This window comes from Cynocephalus volans, chromosome 10 (assembly GCF_027409185.1).
Source record: "Cynocephalus volans isolate mCynVol1 chromosome 10, mCynVol1.pri, whole genome shotgun sequence".
NCBI classification, from domain to species: Eukaryota; Metazoa; Chordata; class Mammalia; order Dermoptera; family Cynocephalidae; genus Cynocephalus; species Cynocephalus volans.
Genome location: NC_084469.1, coordinates 78,662,800 through 78,682,411, shown reverse-complemented (window position 1 = coordinate 78,682,411; position 19,612 = coordinate 78,662,800). Strand labels below are relative to the sequence as shown.

The 19,612-nt window shown below is 35.9% G+C and overlaps 1 protein-coding gene across 2 annotated transcripts in view; it reads right to left on the bottom strand.

The window, feature by feature from the left end:
* TOX3 (TOX high mobility group box family member 3) overlaps positions 1-19,612 on the bottom strand; it is a 101,795-nt gene that overhangs the window by 8,276 nt on the left and 73,907 nt on the right. The window contains exons 3-4 of one of the 2 annotated variants that reach the window (XM_063112924.1): positions 15,552-15,806; positions 2,816-3,085 (exon numbers count right to left, since the gene is read on the bottom strand). In XM_063112924.1, the coding sequence (XP_062968994.1) occupies positions 2,816-3,085; positions 15,552-15,806 (525 nt within the window). The remainder of the gene's footprint in view (positions 1-2,815; positions 3,086-15,551; positions 15,807-19,612) is intronic. The other variant, XM_063112925.1, reaches the window with a different exon arrangement.

The following is a 19,612-nucleotide window of genomic DNA, read 5'->3' as shown; positions in this document are numbered from 1 at the left end:
AACAGATAAGTAACTTTTCTTTGTGAGCTCTGAACCCTCAAGTGTTAAGAAACCACTGGCCTGCTCCTAGGTGGGCCTGTAGTTTGCACTATTTGAGTGGTAACAACATCCACACTTTATACAAGTGGTTTATATGCTTCAGATGGGGTTAAGTCATAACTCACCTCTCCTCCAAAATTCCATCTTTCATAACTCACATAATGCAATAATTCTCTAGACCCCATAGTCTTTCTAAATTCTCAGAATAAGTGAGACTTGTTTAATTCTACTTAATGACTGAACTTGCAAGAGTCAGATGCTTTTCAGTTAGAGCTTCAACTGGAGCCAAATTTTCCTTCAATGAATATCATTCCTTTAGCAACGAGAAAAAAAATACACACACACACACATTTTTCTCATTGAGCCAAACAACTATATTCTTTTCCTAGAAAAAAACTTGGCACTATTAGTGTCAACAGTACCCTGACCAATGGCAAGATGAAAGCAATTTCCAGTGCAGCTTTTTCCCAATGAGAGGAGTTCGACTTCATTCTCTGTAAGACAAGACTCAAATGTTGACACCTTTGAAGCCTTTCTTGGCCCGAATCCTCATTACTTTTTAGAATAAACCAGACATGAAGAGTCCCACAGTTTAAATAAAAGCTCAGAATTAATTCTCCTAAAGAAACTTGTATGTCATTGACTTGAAAGGGTTGGGAAAACTGAAGAAATAGCTTTACCCAAAAGAGACATAATCAGTGATAATTTGAATCTTCCTTTCTTAGCTAAGTTGCTTAAAAGATAACAAATTGGATGTCTTGCCTTTATACAAAACCTAGATCCTTGCTTAAAATGGAGCAAGCTAGGAGTCATGTAAAAGGTTCCCTTTAGACATGATAATTTCGGTTTGGTACAGAGGTAAGTGCTAAGATCAGCGGACAAGTGACTGGAGTGAAAGGAACCCATCTGAGTGCATAGTGGCCAGTTGTAACCTAACTGCATCTCACACACCTCGAGTTTCTTTAACCATTATTTTTTACTTCCCACACTGAGGATCTTGTGAATATGAGTATAGACTGTTAGTGCATTTACAACACTGTTCCCAATGGGTGCTAATTAAATGCTATGGACCAAACCCTCCATCTTGAAATCCCTTTGGTTTCTGCAACATGACTCAACCTCTCTCTTCTTTTCACGTCACTCTCAATCTTCTCTAGCTCCTCTTCTTCCATTTACTACTTAAAAATAAATGATGCTCAGAGTTCTAGCCTTGACTTAACTACTTTCGTCCTCTAAGAAATCTTTATTCCTTCCACTTCCTCACATCTATATGCTGGTGGTCCCCAAATCTATAGTTCCAGCTCCAATGAACTGACATTTAAACAAGAATGTAAGAACCTCAAATTCAACTATAACATGCCAAATTCTCATCTTCCCCTTGGGAGTAAAAAACACTTTTCTCTTTCTGGGTTGATCGTCTCATGTATTGGTAACCATGCCGGCTCTCAAAAACCCAATTTATCTCTTACTTCTTCAAATTCCAGTCGATTACCAAATGTTAATGATTCTCCCTCTTACATGTCTCACTACTTACACTACTTACACATAGTTATTGACTGAGTATCTGTGCTTCCAGCACTTCCCAGTATTGCCAGGGGCACAGGAGAAGTAGAAGATCCTGGTAAATCCTGTCCATTCCTGCTTTTCATGAAACATAACAAAAGTGTCTACTACTTGATTTCCTTTTCCCAGGTCCCTCCCTTTATAATGCATTCAATATATAGCCAAAGTTATCTTTCTAAAACATAAATTTACTTATGCCATTCCTCTGTGCAAATAATCAGCTCTTAACTACCAGTGGAAGAAAGGCCATCACAGTCAAGCCATTTCTTTCTTCAACTTCTATTTCTTTCCTCCCCCATATAAAACTTCCTGGTAACCATAAATTGGCAGTACTTCCATCCCTCCTCACTGTTCCCTCTACCAAAACGCTGGCCTCTCTTCTGCCTCACAGACTTTTTTCAATGCATCCTTTTAGACTTAATTCAAATATCACCTTCTCAGTAAAGTCTTTCTCAAATCACTCTCCCAAGTAGAGTCAATTATAATCTCAGCACACCAGATACATCAATTGCACCCCTAATCACATCTGGAGCTACATTAAATATTGCTGTTCATCCCCAGTGGGGAGTCTCATGGGCAGTAATTCTCCTACAAATCTTGATTATCACTAGAACTAAGTAAAATGCCAAGCACAGAGTAGGTGCACAACACACAATTAATGAATGAGTAATAAGTAACTGTGTATCACTATGGTATTCTTTTTCTTTAAAGTTTTGAAGTTACGCATTCAGAAAAGTCATACCAGCAAATGAGTTTTTATTTCAAACTATGTATATTTAAAAAATATACATTTCCCATGACAAAAAGATGTAAAACGATTAGAATTTATTAAGTGATAAACATCATCGAAGTTGCAAGGCTGTCAAATGTGGCAACAGTTCAGACAATGAACTGGATGAAACTTGCTCACATAGACATTAACTTAGAACAAGAGCAGCTTAGAACTTCTGTAAAATCTAGAATTTCTGGAAATCTCTAGAAAGGGAGGGCAAGTCCTCCTAGTAGAAGCCAGATCTCCCAATTTCCAGTTCAATTCACTCTAACAGAAAATAAGTAAAAGAGTGAAGGTAAAAAAATTAAACCATCATAATTTAAATGCTACTCCAAATCCATAAAGAAAAAGAACATAGCACCGTAACTGAAAGTCAAAGACATGAGCACAGTGAGATCCCGCATTGTCTGGTAGGTTACATACTAATGTGGTCCAGCTTACTCTGTTGGCTTCATCAGCATCCTCTTCGTTGATGGAGCTGGAAGGGGAGGGAGTGGCCGATTTGCTTGCTGGGGGTGAAGGAGATGTGTGGGGTATACTGGCACCTCCCAAATTCAACCCCAGCTGGGCACTGAGCTGAGATTGGTTGATGGTGGAGAGCTGAGCAGGAGGCATGATCCCAGAGCGAGCAGCATCGGTCATGTGCACGATGGACCTCATGATCAAGGATGGATCCTGACGGTATTGTGAGACTTGGGCATGGCTCTGATCCTAAAAAGGCAACATTGATAGGGGAAAGGACTTTAGTTTTCCCAAATATGCATGAATTTCTAGCATTAGCAACTCCTTAGATAGATCTGACCTATTTCAGGATAATGGTCTCTATTAATTCAATGAATATAAGGACTCATGACAGAAAATTGCAAGTCAGGAGCACAAAACCTAAATATCCAGCCCAGACTATTTCACTATAGAACTGTCAAGGATGACTTAAGAAAAAGGAAAAAAGAAAGACTATTAACAAAAGGAAAAATAAAGTTCCAACTCTTGCTTCTTATTGAGGGACTGGTATCAAGGAAAGGGTTGAAGCAGAGACCCATCCCTTCCAGGATCTCGGGTCAGTTTGCCATCCTTCTCATACGCATAGCTCTAGTTCCAATACCCTTTATCCAGCTCTGGGAGAGGAGAATCAGTTCTTTATTTTTTCCTTCTAGGAATGCATATGACACACAGAGAGGATGGGCTGTAGAAGCACAGAGCTTTGGTTTCACAGAGCAAACATCTGTTTGCTTTAGGGCACCCTTTCTGTAAAACCCTCCGTGGTTAACCAGAGGGTCATTCCGATTCTGAATTACATTGTCAGAGGCATCTGGAAGTCATTCAGTGTCTTTGGGACTGTATTTCACTTTTTTCATTTAAACCAACATTGTTTTCTTTTGTTCAACCCACCATGATTTAATGCACTAATGGATTTTTTTAAATATGTATAAAGAGAAGGTAGAGATCATCAGAAATAGCTTTCTCTGAAAGACATTGAAGTTACTTCAAAGGTAGCCTTCTCTGTTTTTGGTAGACATTCATAAAAGGTTTTAGAGTTGTTGCTGCTGCTTTCTTTCTTTCTTTTAATTCCAAAGAATCAAAAAATGAAGACATGCTTTTCAAATGACTTACTTTAAGACTTGTCATTTAGAGTGGGTCTGTGATTTTACTGAAACCAAATTCTCTTGACTCACAGTGACCCAGAATCTAATTTTATACACAAGCCTATGAATTCTTAACTGCTCCTCTTTTGAGTCTTTCTGATAAAGCTTATTTTGGCTCTTTAAAGAAACAGAATGAATTGTAAATAACTAAATTGGAGCATTTAGTTTCTTAGTATTAAATATATAAATGTCACTAAAGAAGAAGCTATATCAAAGGAAACTAGTTGAATAAATTATGATCTCCCCATACTACAAAGTGTTAGAAAGCTTTTAAAAATAATGAATTAAATTTATGTGCATTGACCTAGAGCAGGGTTTCTCAATCTCAGCTCTATTGACATTTTAGACCAGTTAATTTTTGTTTCGGGGGCTTCTACTGTGTATTGTAAGATGCTTAGCAGCATCCCTGGCCTCCAGCCACTAGAAGCTGATAGCAACCTCCCTCCCCCAACCAGTCACGACAATCAAAAGTGTCTTCAGACACTGTCCCCCCTGGGGGGGGGGGGGGAGGGGGCAAAATCACCTTCGGTTGAGAACCATGGATCTACAGTGATACCCAAGACATAATAAGTGAAAAAGCAAGTTGCAAGATAATTATAGAGAACAGTCCCTTTTTGTAAAAAAAAAAAAAAAAAAAAAAAAAAAGTGTATACATAGTGTTAGCAACGGTTACACTGTAAGCGGTAGGACTGAAGAAATGAGGAGGGGAGGGTGTTAACTTTTTTTATTTATATGTGTATGCTGTTTTGACAAGTTGTGACCAAAATATAAAACAAAATAAACAGAAACTAAAACACTTCAGTCAGGAAAAACTAAAAAGAAGATAACACAATGGTTAAAACAGTCTGTAGCTAATTGCTCAATTTTAATATTAAATACATAAATTTCCCGTTTCTTAATAATTTCCAAATTATTAAAATACTGTGAAATTTTGGAGAAAAGTGTCACACGTATCAGAACGATCTCACACTTCTTTGTCTCACTGGCAATGCTCTCTTCTGTTGTTCCTAAAATATGACATTCTACTGGCAGGCATCTTTCTGCAGACTTGTGACATAAAAGAGATTTTATTTAATCAGTTTGTCCTAAAAAAATTTTTTCCCCCATTGGCATGTTACCCCAACATTTACCCATTTCTCCTAGAAAATCTGAGCTGTCCACCCACTCTTCCATGTTCTTCTGAAGTTCAACCACTGCTCACTATGTCACTCCCTCCCCTCAACTACTGGCAATTCAACTATCTTATTCTTAATTTTACTCTCTGTATACAACTTTCAGAACGCTTTTTACCTTTTTTTTTCTGCAGCTGGCCAGTGCGGGGATCTGAACCTTTGACCTTGGTGTTATAACACTGCACTCTTACCCACTGAGCTAACCGACCAGCTCTCAAAATGCTTTTTAAAAATCTTTTTGGATTTATTTAAATCTAGATGTCTTAAAGTATCTACAAACAACTTCCAGAGCAGATTTAAATGAAGTCTTTTAATTCTGACTATATGGATCATAAATTAGTCAACTGGCATGGCCATGAAATATGATAATCTGATTTATGCAGTTTTCTCATTAACAGAGGAGTTCTTTTGCTCTCTTTGGTCTGGTCTCTATGAAAATCAGCACATATACAGATGCTTGAGTGACTTACCCCACCACTACAGTGTTCATTTCACATGGATCTCATAGTCACTTGATCTTAGCCAAAAGGCCGAGAAGCGATGGATCTCATAGTCAAATGGAAGGCCAAGACGCATGTTTTCATGGCTTCATTGGCTCTTCCTGAAATCCATCTGTAATTTATGCCTTTATTATGGGTCTGGTTGCTTGAGAGTTCCTGTCAATGGAAGCCAAGGTTCACTGTACTAAAAAGGAATCTTTACTGTGTGTTTGCTGTGTGCCAGGATTTGTGCTAAGCTTAACACATTTTCTAATTTAACACCCTAAATAGCTCTCTGAATTAGATACTATGACTATGCCCAATCTCAGACAGATCAGGGTGATTCCCTAGGCCATCAAGCTAGCTAGTGACTGATGGAAAAAACTGTGCTCTAAGGAGCCATGGTACCTCAATGGTACCAACAGAAAGAGATAAATAGGACTCCAGGCTCTCCACCACCATCATCCCCCTTTAATGAAGACAACTCCATTTCCATTTGTTTTATAAGTTTAGATTCCTTATAATATTTCACTACAAAAAATAAAGTTCTTCTGCAGTGGAGACAATATGGAAACCATTCCTGAAGAATACTGGTGGTGGGGCCACAGCCTTGCCAAAACTTAAAGTCATCCACATAGTCTTCAGATCCAAAAATATGCTGGCCCTTTCTTATCTCTCACAGGACAAGATACCAAGAACCTCTAGACTATTTTCAAGTAACTTCTGACCCACATAATCAATGCATCAAAATGTGTTAGCATTTATCACGTCCACAGTTATCCAATAATAACTTCCTATGAGCAAGGATTATGGTATAAGAAGATTAATGGTTAAAGTGTCTCTTTAGAAATTCAAGCTCTTCTAGGGCCACCAGTTATTAATAACTGCCTAGGGGAACTTGAGGATCCCAACAGCTCCAATCATTTTCCATTAAAAAAAAAAAAGTAACCTTTAAAAGATGTTTCCTTTGATCTTAGGATTGCCACTTGAGAAAGATGTCAGCTCAACTTAAAAGCATTTGTTGAGAACCTACTATGTTCCAGGCCAGAGAATCCAATACACCCATGCTCATATCTTTGAAAATTAGAAAATCATCATGTGATTCTTTTAAACATTACTCTAAGCAAAATTTAGAATGGACTAACAAATTTACTATAACAAAGAGTAGCCTGGAGTAATTTTATACTCCTTAAAATAGCTCACAATTTTTCCCCATAGTAATGATATAATAAGGAAATGTATAACTATGAATACAGCCCAGAGAAACCTAATGTGTTTTTGTAAATCATTATCTCTTGCTTATTAAAATTAAGCCTTGAAAGATTCACCAATGACCACTTTAAGGCAAAGCAACTAGTGGGTTATAAGAGATTGCCACCATTACATCCAACAATAGGAGGTGAATGCTGTAGCTTTTAAAACTCCTTTCACAATTATATTTTACATGTAATGCTGACATATCATTTCCTAAGTAGTTCAGCATTTGGGAAAAACTCATCTCTCTTCCTTGTCTCACTCTATCCTCTAATTGATAAAATTAGACAAAAGTTTCTCAACTTCAGCAGTATTGATATTTTGTTCTGGAAAATTCCTTGCTGGGAGAGGAGCATTCTGTGAATTTAGACTGTTTAGCAGCATCTCTGGCCTCCACCCCCTAGATGCCAGCAGTGTCCCCTCCCCCATCAGGCTGTAACAACCAAAATGTTTCTAGACGTTGGCAAATATCAAAATCGCTCTCATTTGACAACTACTGTATTAGACCTATATTATGGAAATCATCTTCTGGGGGCAGGGGGCGGTGAATGTCGAAAGTCTATGTCTGTCCCTAAAAATAGACAGCATGTCCGTAAACAAGATTCAAAATGTGATAAATATTATGAAGAAAATAAATAGGTTAATAACAACAACCACAAAAGTCATGGGGGGGGGCAGTTATATTTGACTAGGTCAGTAGGAAAGACCTTTCAGAGAAGATGACATTTGAGCTGATACGAAAGGATGAGGAGAAGCCAACCAGAAAGTGAGGGGAAAGCATGTTCCAGGCAGAGGAAACAGCACATGCAAAACCTGCAGTGGGAGAGGGTTTGGCATGCTTGAGAAATGGAAAGGAGACCAGCAGAGCTGGGAGCAGGGTAGGCAAGTGAAGAGTGGAAAGCAATGGGGTTGAAGAAATGGGAATGGGCCAGATGATGCAAGGTGGGGAAATCACAGGAGGCTTCCCTGTGGAGGTGACCCACTAAGCTAAGGTACAAAAGGAAGGTGAAGCTAACGAAGCCAGAAAAGAGAGCAGAGCATCCCAGGCAGACAGGAACATGTCCAAGGCCTGAGGCATGAGAAAGCACACCATGGATGAGGAAAGGAGAGGCCAGTGTTACTAGGCCAGGAAAAGCAAGGCTGGCTATGAGGCTGGAAAGGCAGAAAGTGACAGGTTTTACAGTCCGTTTAGAAAGTCTGGATTATATTCCCAGTGCAGAAGGATGCCAGTGAAAGTCTGAAGGTATGGTGTCAACCTAGTGCAGATATTCATCCCAATAATAACAGTTGACCATATCTCATGAGCAACTCATCTAAATCAACTGAGAACCTTTCGTTTAGTTTAATGTATTGCCTGACACCCCAATCTGTTTTGAAGAGTACCCAAGGAATACTTTTTGCAATCACAGGTCATTCAGGATGGGCAGGCCAAGGACCTGAAATGCTCTTACTGATAGGAGGGCACTGCCTTCTACCTCTCAGGCTGTGAGTACAGTCTGTGTGTGTGACGCTCAACGAAGCCTCATGGTCTGTGTATGGGGGGAGGGATGCTGTCATCTGCAGCTTGCTTCTCTCTCCACCTGATGAAAGGGCCTCTTTGTCTTTTTTTTTTTTTTTTTTTTTTTAAACAGGAAACCAATGAATGGATATTTCTGGTAGCAGTCCCTCATTTTCTAAAATTGCCTGAAACCCAGTCTATTATTGAACATTAATCACTTGAGTGAACTGCTAAAATCTCAATCATTTTATATTAAAAAGAAAACTTTAGATCACTAATGTAAATGAAAAGCTAGAATGACATGTGGCCAGTGGAATGCCAAATAAGTACCAAGAAAAGAAAATAATACCTTTCTATAGTCAGGGTAAATACTGGGGTCTGCCTAAGGCTCTGGGCCTGAGTTCTGCTTTCTCTTATTTAAGAAAGACAAAAGAAAGGTGTGAAAGACTTATCAGCCCCAAACTGAGACTTTCTCCTTGACTTAATCAAAATGGAAAGAGAACTGAAAAGTGAAAAACTTTCTTATGTGTAAATTACTGTGTTATATTACCATGTCCATACTCATGTAAAGATATGTCTTTGGAGTGGGAGGAGGGTAGGAGGGAAATGGATAAAGTTTAATCTCATTTCCTTAGCCAAGAATACTCGACTTCCTGTACATATTTAAATCTTTTTTACTCATTGTTTCAGGCCTGGAGCAGTGTACACGTTTTATCTTTGCGCTGCATACTCAGTAGTATATATTACATCCCCTAGTATTTTGTTTCTTTTGCAAATGTAAGATACAAGCTTTCAAACTGATTTTTTATTTTAATTATTATACATTATTATTTTATTTTACCTATTTGTACTCATTACAGTGGTGCTCACTTCCACCTGGGTTGATTTCATCATGAAAGATTTTTACAGATCTAATATGCAAATATATTTAATGCACTGTCTATCTAGACTTACAAATAAATATTCTCCATAATGATCCAGTATTAGATTTTCATAATAGAGGATAACATCCAATTAAGAAGCAAGTAACTCAAATATATTGGAGAGTGTGACGAAATATATTTTCAATACGCAAGGTTTCTAATCAATATTCCTTGAAAAATGGAATAATTAAACAGTTATCAGTAATAAAAATTACTTCGTATTAATAAATATCACAGTAACTACAGTATGAAATTCAGGCCAGTAATTTTATGCTCAATTATTTAGTTATGTCCCATGGCAATGTTAAACTTTTATTTCTAGGTTAACAACAATCAATCAAATAGTTAGGCATAGCTACTACATTTCTAACCCAAATAGACCCTGAAACAAATATAGTTATGCCAAATGCATACCAATGATAATTACAGACCTACATATCACCAACAACCAACTTTATATTCATCAAAATAGCTGCACTGAAATAGATCATTTTTTCTTAATAACTATTCTCAGGGTTATAATCAAACCTACACATCAAAGTTTTGTGAAAAACAGTCTTCCCTAAAGTTAATTAATAGTTTCTTAGCAAAACAAGATTTTCAAGAGTTCATTACTAAACACTTAATGGTATTTCACTTACATACCCTGTAACTCCTTTGTTTTACCAAAGTAGTCAATTTCAAGCTTATTTTATTCAGTCCTAAATTAAAATTTTAAAGAGGAATTCCACTTTTACAGCTGTCTATACTTTGAAACCCCTCCCCTCCATTTTGACTTAGCAGACAAGGTGTACTCTTAATAACAAATGAATATTCTTTCATTCGTTCATACTCTGAACAAGTAAAATACATATTGCAAGCCTAGTGTGTGTGCCAGTCCAGTCACTGCTCCAGGCCCAGCAATGACAGCATGCAGCAAATGACAGGAGAGGTTCCTGCCCTCCTGGAGCTTATATTCTGGTAAGGAGTGGACAGGTGGCAAACAGGCTAAGGAGACCATTTCCAAGGACAAGTGCTATAAAAAGGAGACTGGTATAGACATTAATTCTCACCCTCTAAAAAATATTTCAGTTTTATCCAGGAATCTGAGTGCTGTAAAATGGTGTCTCTGCTGTCTCTGAACCACTGCTGTGTACTAGCAATACTCAGCTATAGATAATACATGTTTAAAAAAAAAAAAAAAATACAAGGAAATAAACCATAGCTGAACTTTCTAATAACACTTTGCCTTAAACGATATAAATCAAACAAATACTCACGTATCATGCTTCACAATAGCTAATTGTGTTTAGCATTAGTATGGAACACACTCCTACTAGTTAACTCAACTCTAAAGACAACACCCACCTCTTCAGGGTCAGTGGTATTTACAGACCGAGAACAAAGAATATTTATTTTAAGCTCTGTGTAGTACAAGGCTATTTGCTCTGCAAAGAAAGGCAGCTCATAAAAATGTCTATGGCCTGGGCATTTTGGGCAGACAATTGTCAAGGTATAGTAACAGCTAAATTAAAGTTGACTTTTGACGATAAGCCTCTGAAGCAGTAATTAGACTCTGAATTTCTGTATTACATGGAGGACACACCGGTAATCAAGAAAACAATTTCACAAATAATGTAATTAGTCTCTAATTATTAAGAACATTATATAGCACTTAGTAGATGCTCAGTTAATATGCTGCTGAAGGTTAATATGGTTTTAATTTTATAATTTAGACTTTGTACACATAGGTCCTAGTCCACTCAAAATGATTTTTTGCTTATGGAAGTCGTTACTTTTCTATTGTTAATTTACAATAAAAATACTTTTTGACCATAACTTGACCAAAAATAAACATTACTGAAGTAATCATTCAATTTGTATGAGAAATTGTTGGTTCCCCCCAGAGTACTCATCCTGTGGAATTCAGCTCCACAGCCTGTGTTGACAATGGCAATGAACATGTTCATAACAATAATAAGCGCTTGTTTTAATAGAACGTTCCACACATTAAACACATTAATGACCCATGAAATAATTGTTTTATCTGTAACACATTAAACAACATTGCTAAAAACAATGTATTAATTGAAAGTCTGCTATTTCTCTTAATGTAAGATTTCTTAAAGTATAAAAATAGCATGAAAGTCATTTTGTAAAAAACAATCATAATCCAGCTTCAAAATCAGAGCCATGCTAAATGATGGCATGAAAAATAAAAACTTTTAAAATAAGCCTGGTAATTGTAGATGTATTATTTTGATAAATTCCCATTTTCCCGATCAAAAACAATATCTGTCCAAATCATGACTTGAATCTTACGAATATTTTAAAACCTCGTAATTTTCTCTGTGCATGAGTGTCTCCTATAGGACTTTTTTCTCTCTTTCTCTTTCCTTAACAGGTACAGATACTACCATATCCAAATATACCTCCCTTACTCCCATCTTTTTCAATTTTCAAATACTATGTCTGATATTAAGAGTACCAGTATAGCCCTTCCTATAAATATGTACTATCACAATTAAATCCAAAGTAATATCAAACAGAAAACGTCAGTCCTCTAAACGTGGAAATATAATGTATGAAGAAAAAGTATGTGAATTATCAGTGTGTTTTAGAAATTCTCTTTTGGGGGGCATACAAAATATCAGACTAGAGACAATTATTTTACTGTCTGTTTCTTAGATATCAAAGAGAATTTTGAAATTCATCAAAGCTAACCTTCTGTTATGTACAACAGACTAAGCTGAAAAGAATGTTAACAAGTTCAATTTTCATTCAATCAGCACTACTGCTCTCTGAAATGTTTCATTGCAGGAAAGAAATAAAAATAATCTATATGGTAATTATGAGGATGAATCCCCCAGTAACTTTCAGCTACATGAAAGGTCAGTTCTATTCAAGATATTTTATCAGTCCCCTGCACATACTCCTGTCCTGTCATTTTAAATCTGAACAGCATTTTATTTTCCCATTTACAGCTACCTGCAGAATTAAGTACTTAAGCCAAATAAGAAAAAAAAAAAAGAAATGTTGAATGCTGGCAAAGGCTATAATAGCATAGAGATAAATCGTTCATCTGCTCTCTCTCAAGCCTCTAGGGCTGCAGATTTTTCTTCTCCTGGTGCACTGTGGGTATTCAAAACTTGTTCAACATGATTTCATTTCATTTCAGGCACTGCCTGAGAAAACTAAATTACAGAATCAATCATACAGAAGGTCAGAGTGAGACTTCATTACAAGTATTGCATGCTTGCATGAATATCTTTCATTTATGACTGACCCAATATGTCACAATAGCTGTCTAGTAAAAATAATCCACTTTCTGAAATTGATGTACTACTGATGTCAATGCTACTCAGCAGGCTGGGCAGATTATAGAGAGGTGTTAAAAAAAAAAAAAAAAAAAAAACCTTTGGAGCGCACATTGTAGATTTTTAGAATTGCAATCTTTTGTAGATTAAAATAATTTCCAGATGATCATCTGAACTGACAATAATGCTTAGAGGTGACGAATTTTAACCGAAATACACTGTTGTATATATTTTGACGTGCCAAACACATCCTGTCTTAAAATACACGTACCCAGGACAGGCAAATCAAGGTTGTTCTTTGAAGTCACGAATGCATCGACATTCAATTTTTCAGCAATTCGCTTTTGAATACTAGGGCATTATTTGCATATTTTGAAATGTGAATGCTAATCATTGGACACTTTTTAATCCCCTGTTTTTGTTCCTGCTTTCTGTTTTTAAATATAATAGCATAAATTTAAGGAAGATAAACATGTTGCCAACAGTAATGCAGCTAATCAGTAATGTGACAAACTGTCACTCTTTCTAAAGGAAAACCGATGAGGCTCTGAAGAAAAGCTGGTTCAATATAACATAAACAAGCTGCCTTTTCTTCTCATATGATAGTCTTAATTCACCATAGCAATCCTTAACAGAGAGCCGTATTCATTTGGATAATAAAACTTCTTACTTGCATAAGGTATGAAATATCCAGCATGCACTGGAAAGCTGAATGCATGATGTATAGAGTATTATTCCCAGTGACCTACCTAAGGGAAATCTCCAAGGAGGCTTCTGTGGAGTATTATGATGTAGCCAGCCAACTCTGTACCCGGAGGGAGATACAGAAGAGCCTTGACATAACCTATTTTTAACCATGCCTCTGGCGATTCTGAATTCAAGTTTATAGGTGAACATGTCAGGTAGTACATAGAACAAAGCCAATGACACATTGTATTCATCATAATTCTGTCCTAGTACATTTTATTTTTTCCAATATTTGTGATTTAAAATCCCATGACATTTCTTCAAGGTGAAATTCTACTAGAAATTTCAGCAAGATTAGTTTGTTTCAAGACAAAATAAATATCATTCAGGTTCAGCAAAACTTCAAAAAGGCACCAATAGATGTGATGAGGTTCATGTAAATGCCATGACAACAGTCTGCACTTAGCTAAAGTACCTATACTTTAAAAAATCAATGAAATAATTCAACTGCTTTAGTGATTAGCCATACATTACAAAAGAAGCATTAAAAATTGAGTCCTCTCTCCCAACGCCAGTCTGTGAAAGCATTGTTCTTTAAGTGTATGTGAATATCATAATTATTTTATGATTCCATCTTTAGTTCTCTCCAATACAGTAAATTCAATTGACCATGAAATGAAATTTCATAGTCAAAATGCCTCCTTTACACTTTTTTATAGCAGCAATAACAGTTTTATAGCTTTAAGGCAAGGTAATTCATCAGATGTTTAATTTAAAGGCAGATTCTTATATTATTAATAAATATTTACCAATTTAATAAAGTACACATTTTAGCATGCATTATATGGCCTTTCTACAACTTAAATGAGCCTCACCAAGCATTTATGAATAATGGTGAACCCTGGCAAACTCCCTTGGTGACTAAACACCCTTTCCATTTTTATTATTTTCCAGGCACAACATTGTAAGCCTGACTGTAGAGAAACAGAGGATAGAAGCCTCCATTCCAGTGTCAAAAGGACAAAAATCTAAGAAAGTCCATAGGAAACAATTATTTGTGATGTCAAATAATGTTTATGAATACTTAATGACCATTTCCCGACTGCTCACTGCATTCTCTTCTGACAAAAAAAGTAAAAATAAAAACTCTGATGTTCAGCTCAAACACAAAAGATCACAGGCAAAGAAAATTATGTTGCCACAATCTTATTTGGCAAAGTAATCTTATATTTCAGAGAGCACACTGAATCTTTGCACCACTAATCCACTACGTATTTTGCAATCACATGTTATTATCTGGAGTATTAACAATGAAACCAACAAACATCACTAGCATGGTCCTAATGTGCAGAAAAATATGTAAACAAGCAATAGGATTTGTTTTTTGTTATACCAACACATCTGTTTCATTCTATCAGGGTTTAAAAAAAAAAAGCCCTATAAACTATTAATCTCGTTTTTAAATGTCTGCTTAGTATCTCACCTAGATAGAAACAAATGCATTACATACCAAGGTGGGGGGAAAAAACAACACTAGCAGAAGAGTTTAAAATACTTAAGCAGATTTACTGTGGTGATTGTTGACTATAATTGCATGCTAAGAAAAATAGAGCCAAAATTATTGCATTAGTAATCTTGGCTCTCTGGAGTGCCTTATTTGATGTTTACAACAGTAAATAACACAATTAGGTGTATTTCACACAATAACCTGTTCTATATTTTCCTCTGCTGGTTATAAGCAATTATATTTTTTCCCTTTCTCTGTATCACAGTTTGATATTTCATTAAGGTAGAAGTAAATCATATATCATAGACATTATGCTACAATCCAACAAAATCAAAAGACCTAGTTACCTGATAAAGGTTTCCATTTCCAAAATCTTGCCCAGGCAAACTTTTAACTCAAGCACACCTCCATATTAAACCAAAGGCAAGAGAAGACTGGCTACTTCCAAACCAATGAATCAGACCTCTTAAAATCATTTCTAATCAGAAGGATCTTGTTGGGTCATCCTCTTTTTATGTGACTGTCAACCAACCCAATACCCTCTTGTTCAATACCAAGTAATGATCCAGTACCTGTGTTTAAATGGCACTAGGAATAATAATCTACATGTCCACCAGTACGCAGGCAGAAACATGTTTCAGAACATGGACTCTTAGATGTTTACCATGATTAATGCAAATGATAAAAAATACTTTCGAGCAATAAAGGTGGTGCCTACCATATGCAGCCCACTGCTATGAAGCACGCCATCTTGTTCCACAAGATTTCTTGAGATTGTAATAGAAGGAAGATCCAGGCTTTGAGGGGGAAACTGGGGCGTGAATTCACTTCCCTGGGAAGGCAGTGGATCACTGAGGGCTTGAAAAGGTAGCAGTACATCTGGCATGCCCAGGGCGGGGTCTGACTCTGGAGGAGGCGTGATCGGTGGGATTTCAAACTCCTCATCCCCGAGGCTAGGCGTATGGAATGTCTGCTAAAAGGAAACAAAATATAGATATCTTCATATTCTGTTCCTATATCTTATTCCTCCTTGGAGGGAAAAAGACTGCATGAAAATGCTACATATCTAGCCAAATATTTATTTCTTAAATGAAAACATCTTAAACACAGATTTCCATATAAAGTTTTGCTGATCATTCTGATTAAAGATTTAAGTCTCATTATCATATGCTTTTAATGGAGTATCAGTATTAACAGTTTTTTAATGCGTACTTAATTAGCAACATCTGTCTTTGTTGTTAGTTGGAGCATCAGCGACATTAGATTTGGCTATATAACAAATTGCCACTTTATTGATACGTTAGTGAAACAGCTCAAAACGTTTACACTATCCACACGCTTCATAAAATGTTGACAATTCTGTGGTGGACACACACACAAAACATTAATCCAGAGGTGAACATTACACATATTTACTTTCTGCCACAACATATAAAGCAAGTAATATTAAATTTGTGGTTTAGTTTTTTAATTTCCTTATTGGTATATTCCTAAGTGCAATGAATGCTTCTATGGAAACTGTTACTATTTGTAAGACAACATTTTATATAAGGATTACCATAGCTCATATTAAAAGGTGCCAGTGCTTTTATTTAAATGGTAAGGAGGGTTATTTTCTTTTATAAGAACATTTTAATATGTATTTATCAGAACATTTTTTACCAGTCTTCAACTTTGAAAGACTATCTAGAGAGCACAGACCTATATTGATATAGGTACACTAACTACATTGATGTTGCGCACTGACTTAGACAAGTGCTGTATCTCAAGATTTAATTCTTCACTTCTACTGAAATTCTTAAAGGCAGTGTTTTAGAGTAGGGCCTTGTGATGTAAATCAGGGCTGTCTTGCTCAACCACACTAACCATCTTTCTTAAAATAGACCTTGCATTTTTTTTTGGTGGGAGGGAGTGAGATGTCAATGTCTAGGACATTTTTTAGTGGGGTGAAAGGGTTGGAAAGTCACTCAGATATCTTTTATTCCTAGCTCAGAGGGTCATAGTTCATTTATTATTAATAGTATTTGAAAGAATGAACTGGTACAAGATAATTTGAGTCTGCTATTATGGGTTAAGAGAACTAATTAAGGGCTGAAAATCATTCTTCAAACTATCAATGATGATACAATGTAATAACCACTTGAGAGAAAAGAGAAACAAACTCAAGGAAAAAAAAAAAAAAGCAACAAAAAACAATTCTTGCATATAGAACCTGTCAAATGTTATTTGTATCTCACCAGAAAAAAAAGTGGACACAAGCTATGGGAGTCTACAGTGGGACAATTAAATATCTTGAGGTTCTTAGCAGATTCAATATATGCAAAACATTGTGGAATAATAATGTACTTGAAAGCTAGCATGAAATATTAGATTTTTCTGACATTTTTATTCTAATGACCCCAAAAGATGTCAATTTGTTACTGTGGTACCCCGAGTTCTCACACACAAAGGGATGAATTGGCCACAAACGTGGTTGGCTAATGAACGTAACCCTATGGCTGCGTTTGCCGTTATTTTGGCACTAATGTGGTCTAGTAACAGATGCAACTGTAATTTGTGACTCATTTGCTACCCCATTACTGCTTAATGAAATCTAACATATCACATTAACAATACGGATAAACACTCATTCTTGATATGTGGCATTTGGCTGTTTTCATTACCACTGTAATTAACACTTGAAATATTATTTCAATAAATATTTAAAGTACTTTAAAAATGGTCAGGGTAATCATGACACAAACAGAAAACATAAAGCAAATGTGTGAATTTCAAACTCAGAGTATCCTTGTCCCTGTAGTGTTGTCTACAGGACTATGTCTATGTGAAGGGAATTGGTTTCAGGCACAATTTAGACTCTACAGCATGCAAACCTAAAGTCTTCCTGAATTAGTCTGCAATAATTAAAATGTTAAAAAATCAAATAAATTTACTTTTAATGCAGTGATTGGGAAATTAGGCACATGCTATAATGCAGCATTAACATTTACTTGGGCTTTATTTTTCGTTCAAGCAAAGATGTGCAGTGAAATCATTACAAAAGATTACTTCTTAAACTGACATAAAGCAGGTCTTATGCTAGGCAGTCAAAATGAAGAAAGTTCTCATTTTTATTTTTGTTAAATAATAGAGAGCGATGTCCTGTATATAATATGTCCCTGTGGTATAATTTTTTAAGAGACAAAATAATTTTAAGTTAGAATTTAGTAAGATTACTATATTCTAGCCTACCTATTAAAATAACATTGTAATATATAACCAAGAAAATGCCAAAATCTTAACTGCCTTTAAAGAGAGGTAATATATTAAATATAAAATTAAGCACTATTTAGAGAAAAGAGGAAGCTAAAACACTGGATATCTGAGACTATAAAAATAACATGTATGGTATCAACAAAAAAAAGAAAACATTGACTTTCATAACCATGCCATATGAACTATATCAGATTAATCATTTAGAGTTTATATGATTACTTTTTACAGATACTGGCTTTTCAGTGTTTACCTTGAACATGTTAAAGTAGTATGTACATGGTTAAATACCATCTGTACTGAAATGTTCAAAACATTTGTTCCTTTTGATAAAAATGCAAATCTGGAGAACTGTTGTATCAACATATAACAGCCAATGTCTGACACGGTGAATTATCACAGCTGGAATTAAATTGTCTCTGAACAGCTGCTGGCAGTAGAGCTTTCATCAATGTTTGATTCAAATGTAGGGAAAAAAAATCCTACAGAATGAAACATCATGTTGTCCTTACAGATGGGGTTTGTGTTCATTATCACAAACAACACAGCAGCCAGTGCCAAACAATATTCCCTTATCTAAGCTGTCTTCTTGGTGAGAGAGATCATGGTCACTATAAAAATGATTAATCTAGGAATACCCTTAATTCTTAATTCCCCACTTATTCTAATAATTTCTCGAAGTTAATTCCTTTCATATCACTTGCTTCCCTGTACCAAGATCATTTACAAAGCCATTATTATTTTCATTCTCTGGGGTCAAGCTAGTTCAGATTCCTATATTTGAATGTATTTGGAAAATGAAGATTTTTATTACATGAACCGCAAGAGGAAACGTTCCATTTGGACCAATTTCACTTCTGTTAGCTCTTATTTTAAAATCTTAAATTTCACACAGTCTGCCATTTTTAGGAAACCATTTTCTTGATCTAATCAAGAGCGAGGCTTTTCTGTAGGGAAGGCCAATGAGACCAGACAATAATCCTATATCAATTATAAGAAATGCAGTAAAAACAGCAACAAGGCGGCCACATTTGTCCCATTTGTACCTGTAAACTGAAGACAAACACGGAGCCAAAGTGACATTTTAGATTCCATCACCCAGTTTTCTCAGGTGTGACCAAGTCTGGGAGTATACCATGAATTCATTCATTCACTCATTCATTCATTCAATAACTATTTATTGAGCACCTATTATTGCCAGGCACCATACTAGGCTGTGGCGATCTGACAACAAATTAAACACTCATTTCACATCACCCTACCAAAACTCGAAGAAATGATAATACCGTTCCGCCACATTGTTTCCCAAACCATGGCAATTTAATGAAATTGTCCCTAGAGATGTGCAAGTTTAAAATATTTTCTGTTAAAAGTCACTTCTAGCCTGGTTTCCAAAATAACCACTTATTTGCTTAGATACCAATATAATTTGTGTGCCTGTGTGTATTTTTTTTAACATACTTTCTTATATGTATATTTATTTTTATTTGAGCATATATTTTTTTCATCAAGAGATTGGTGTGAAGT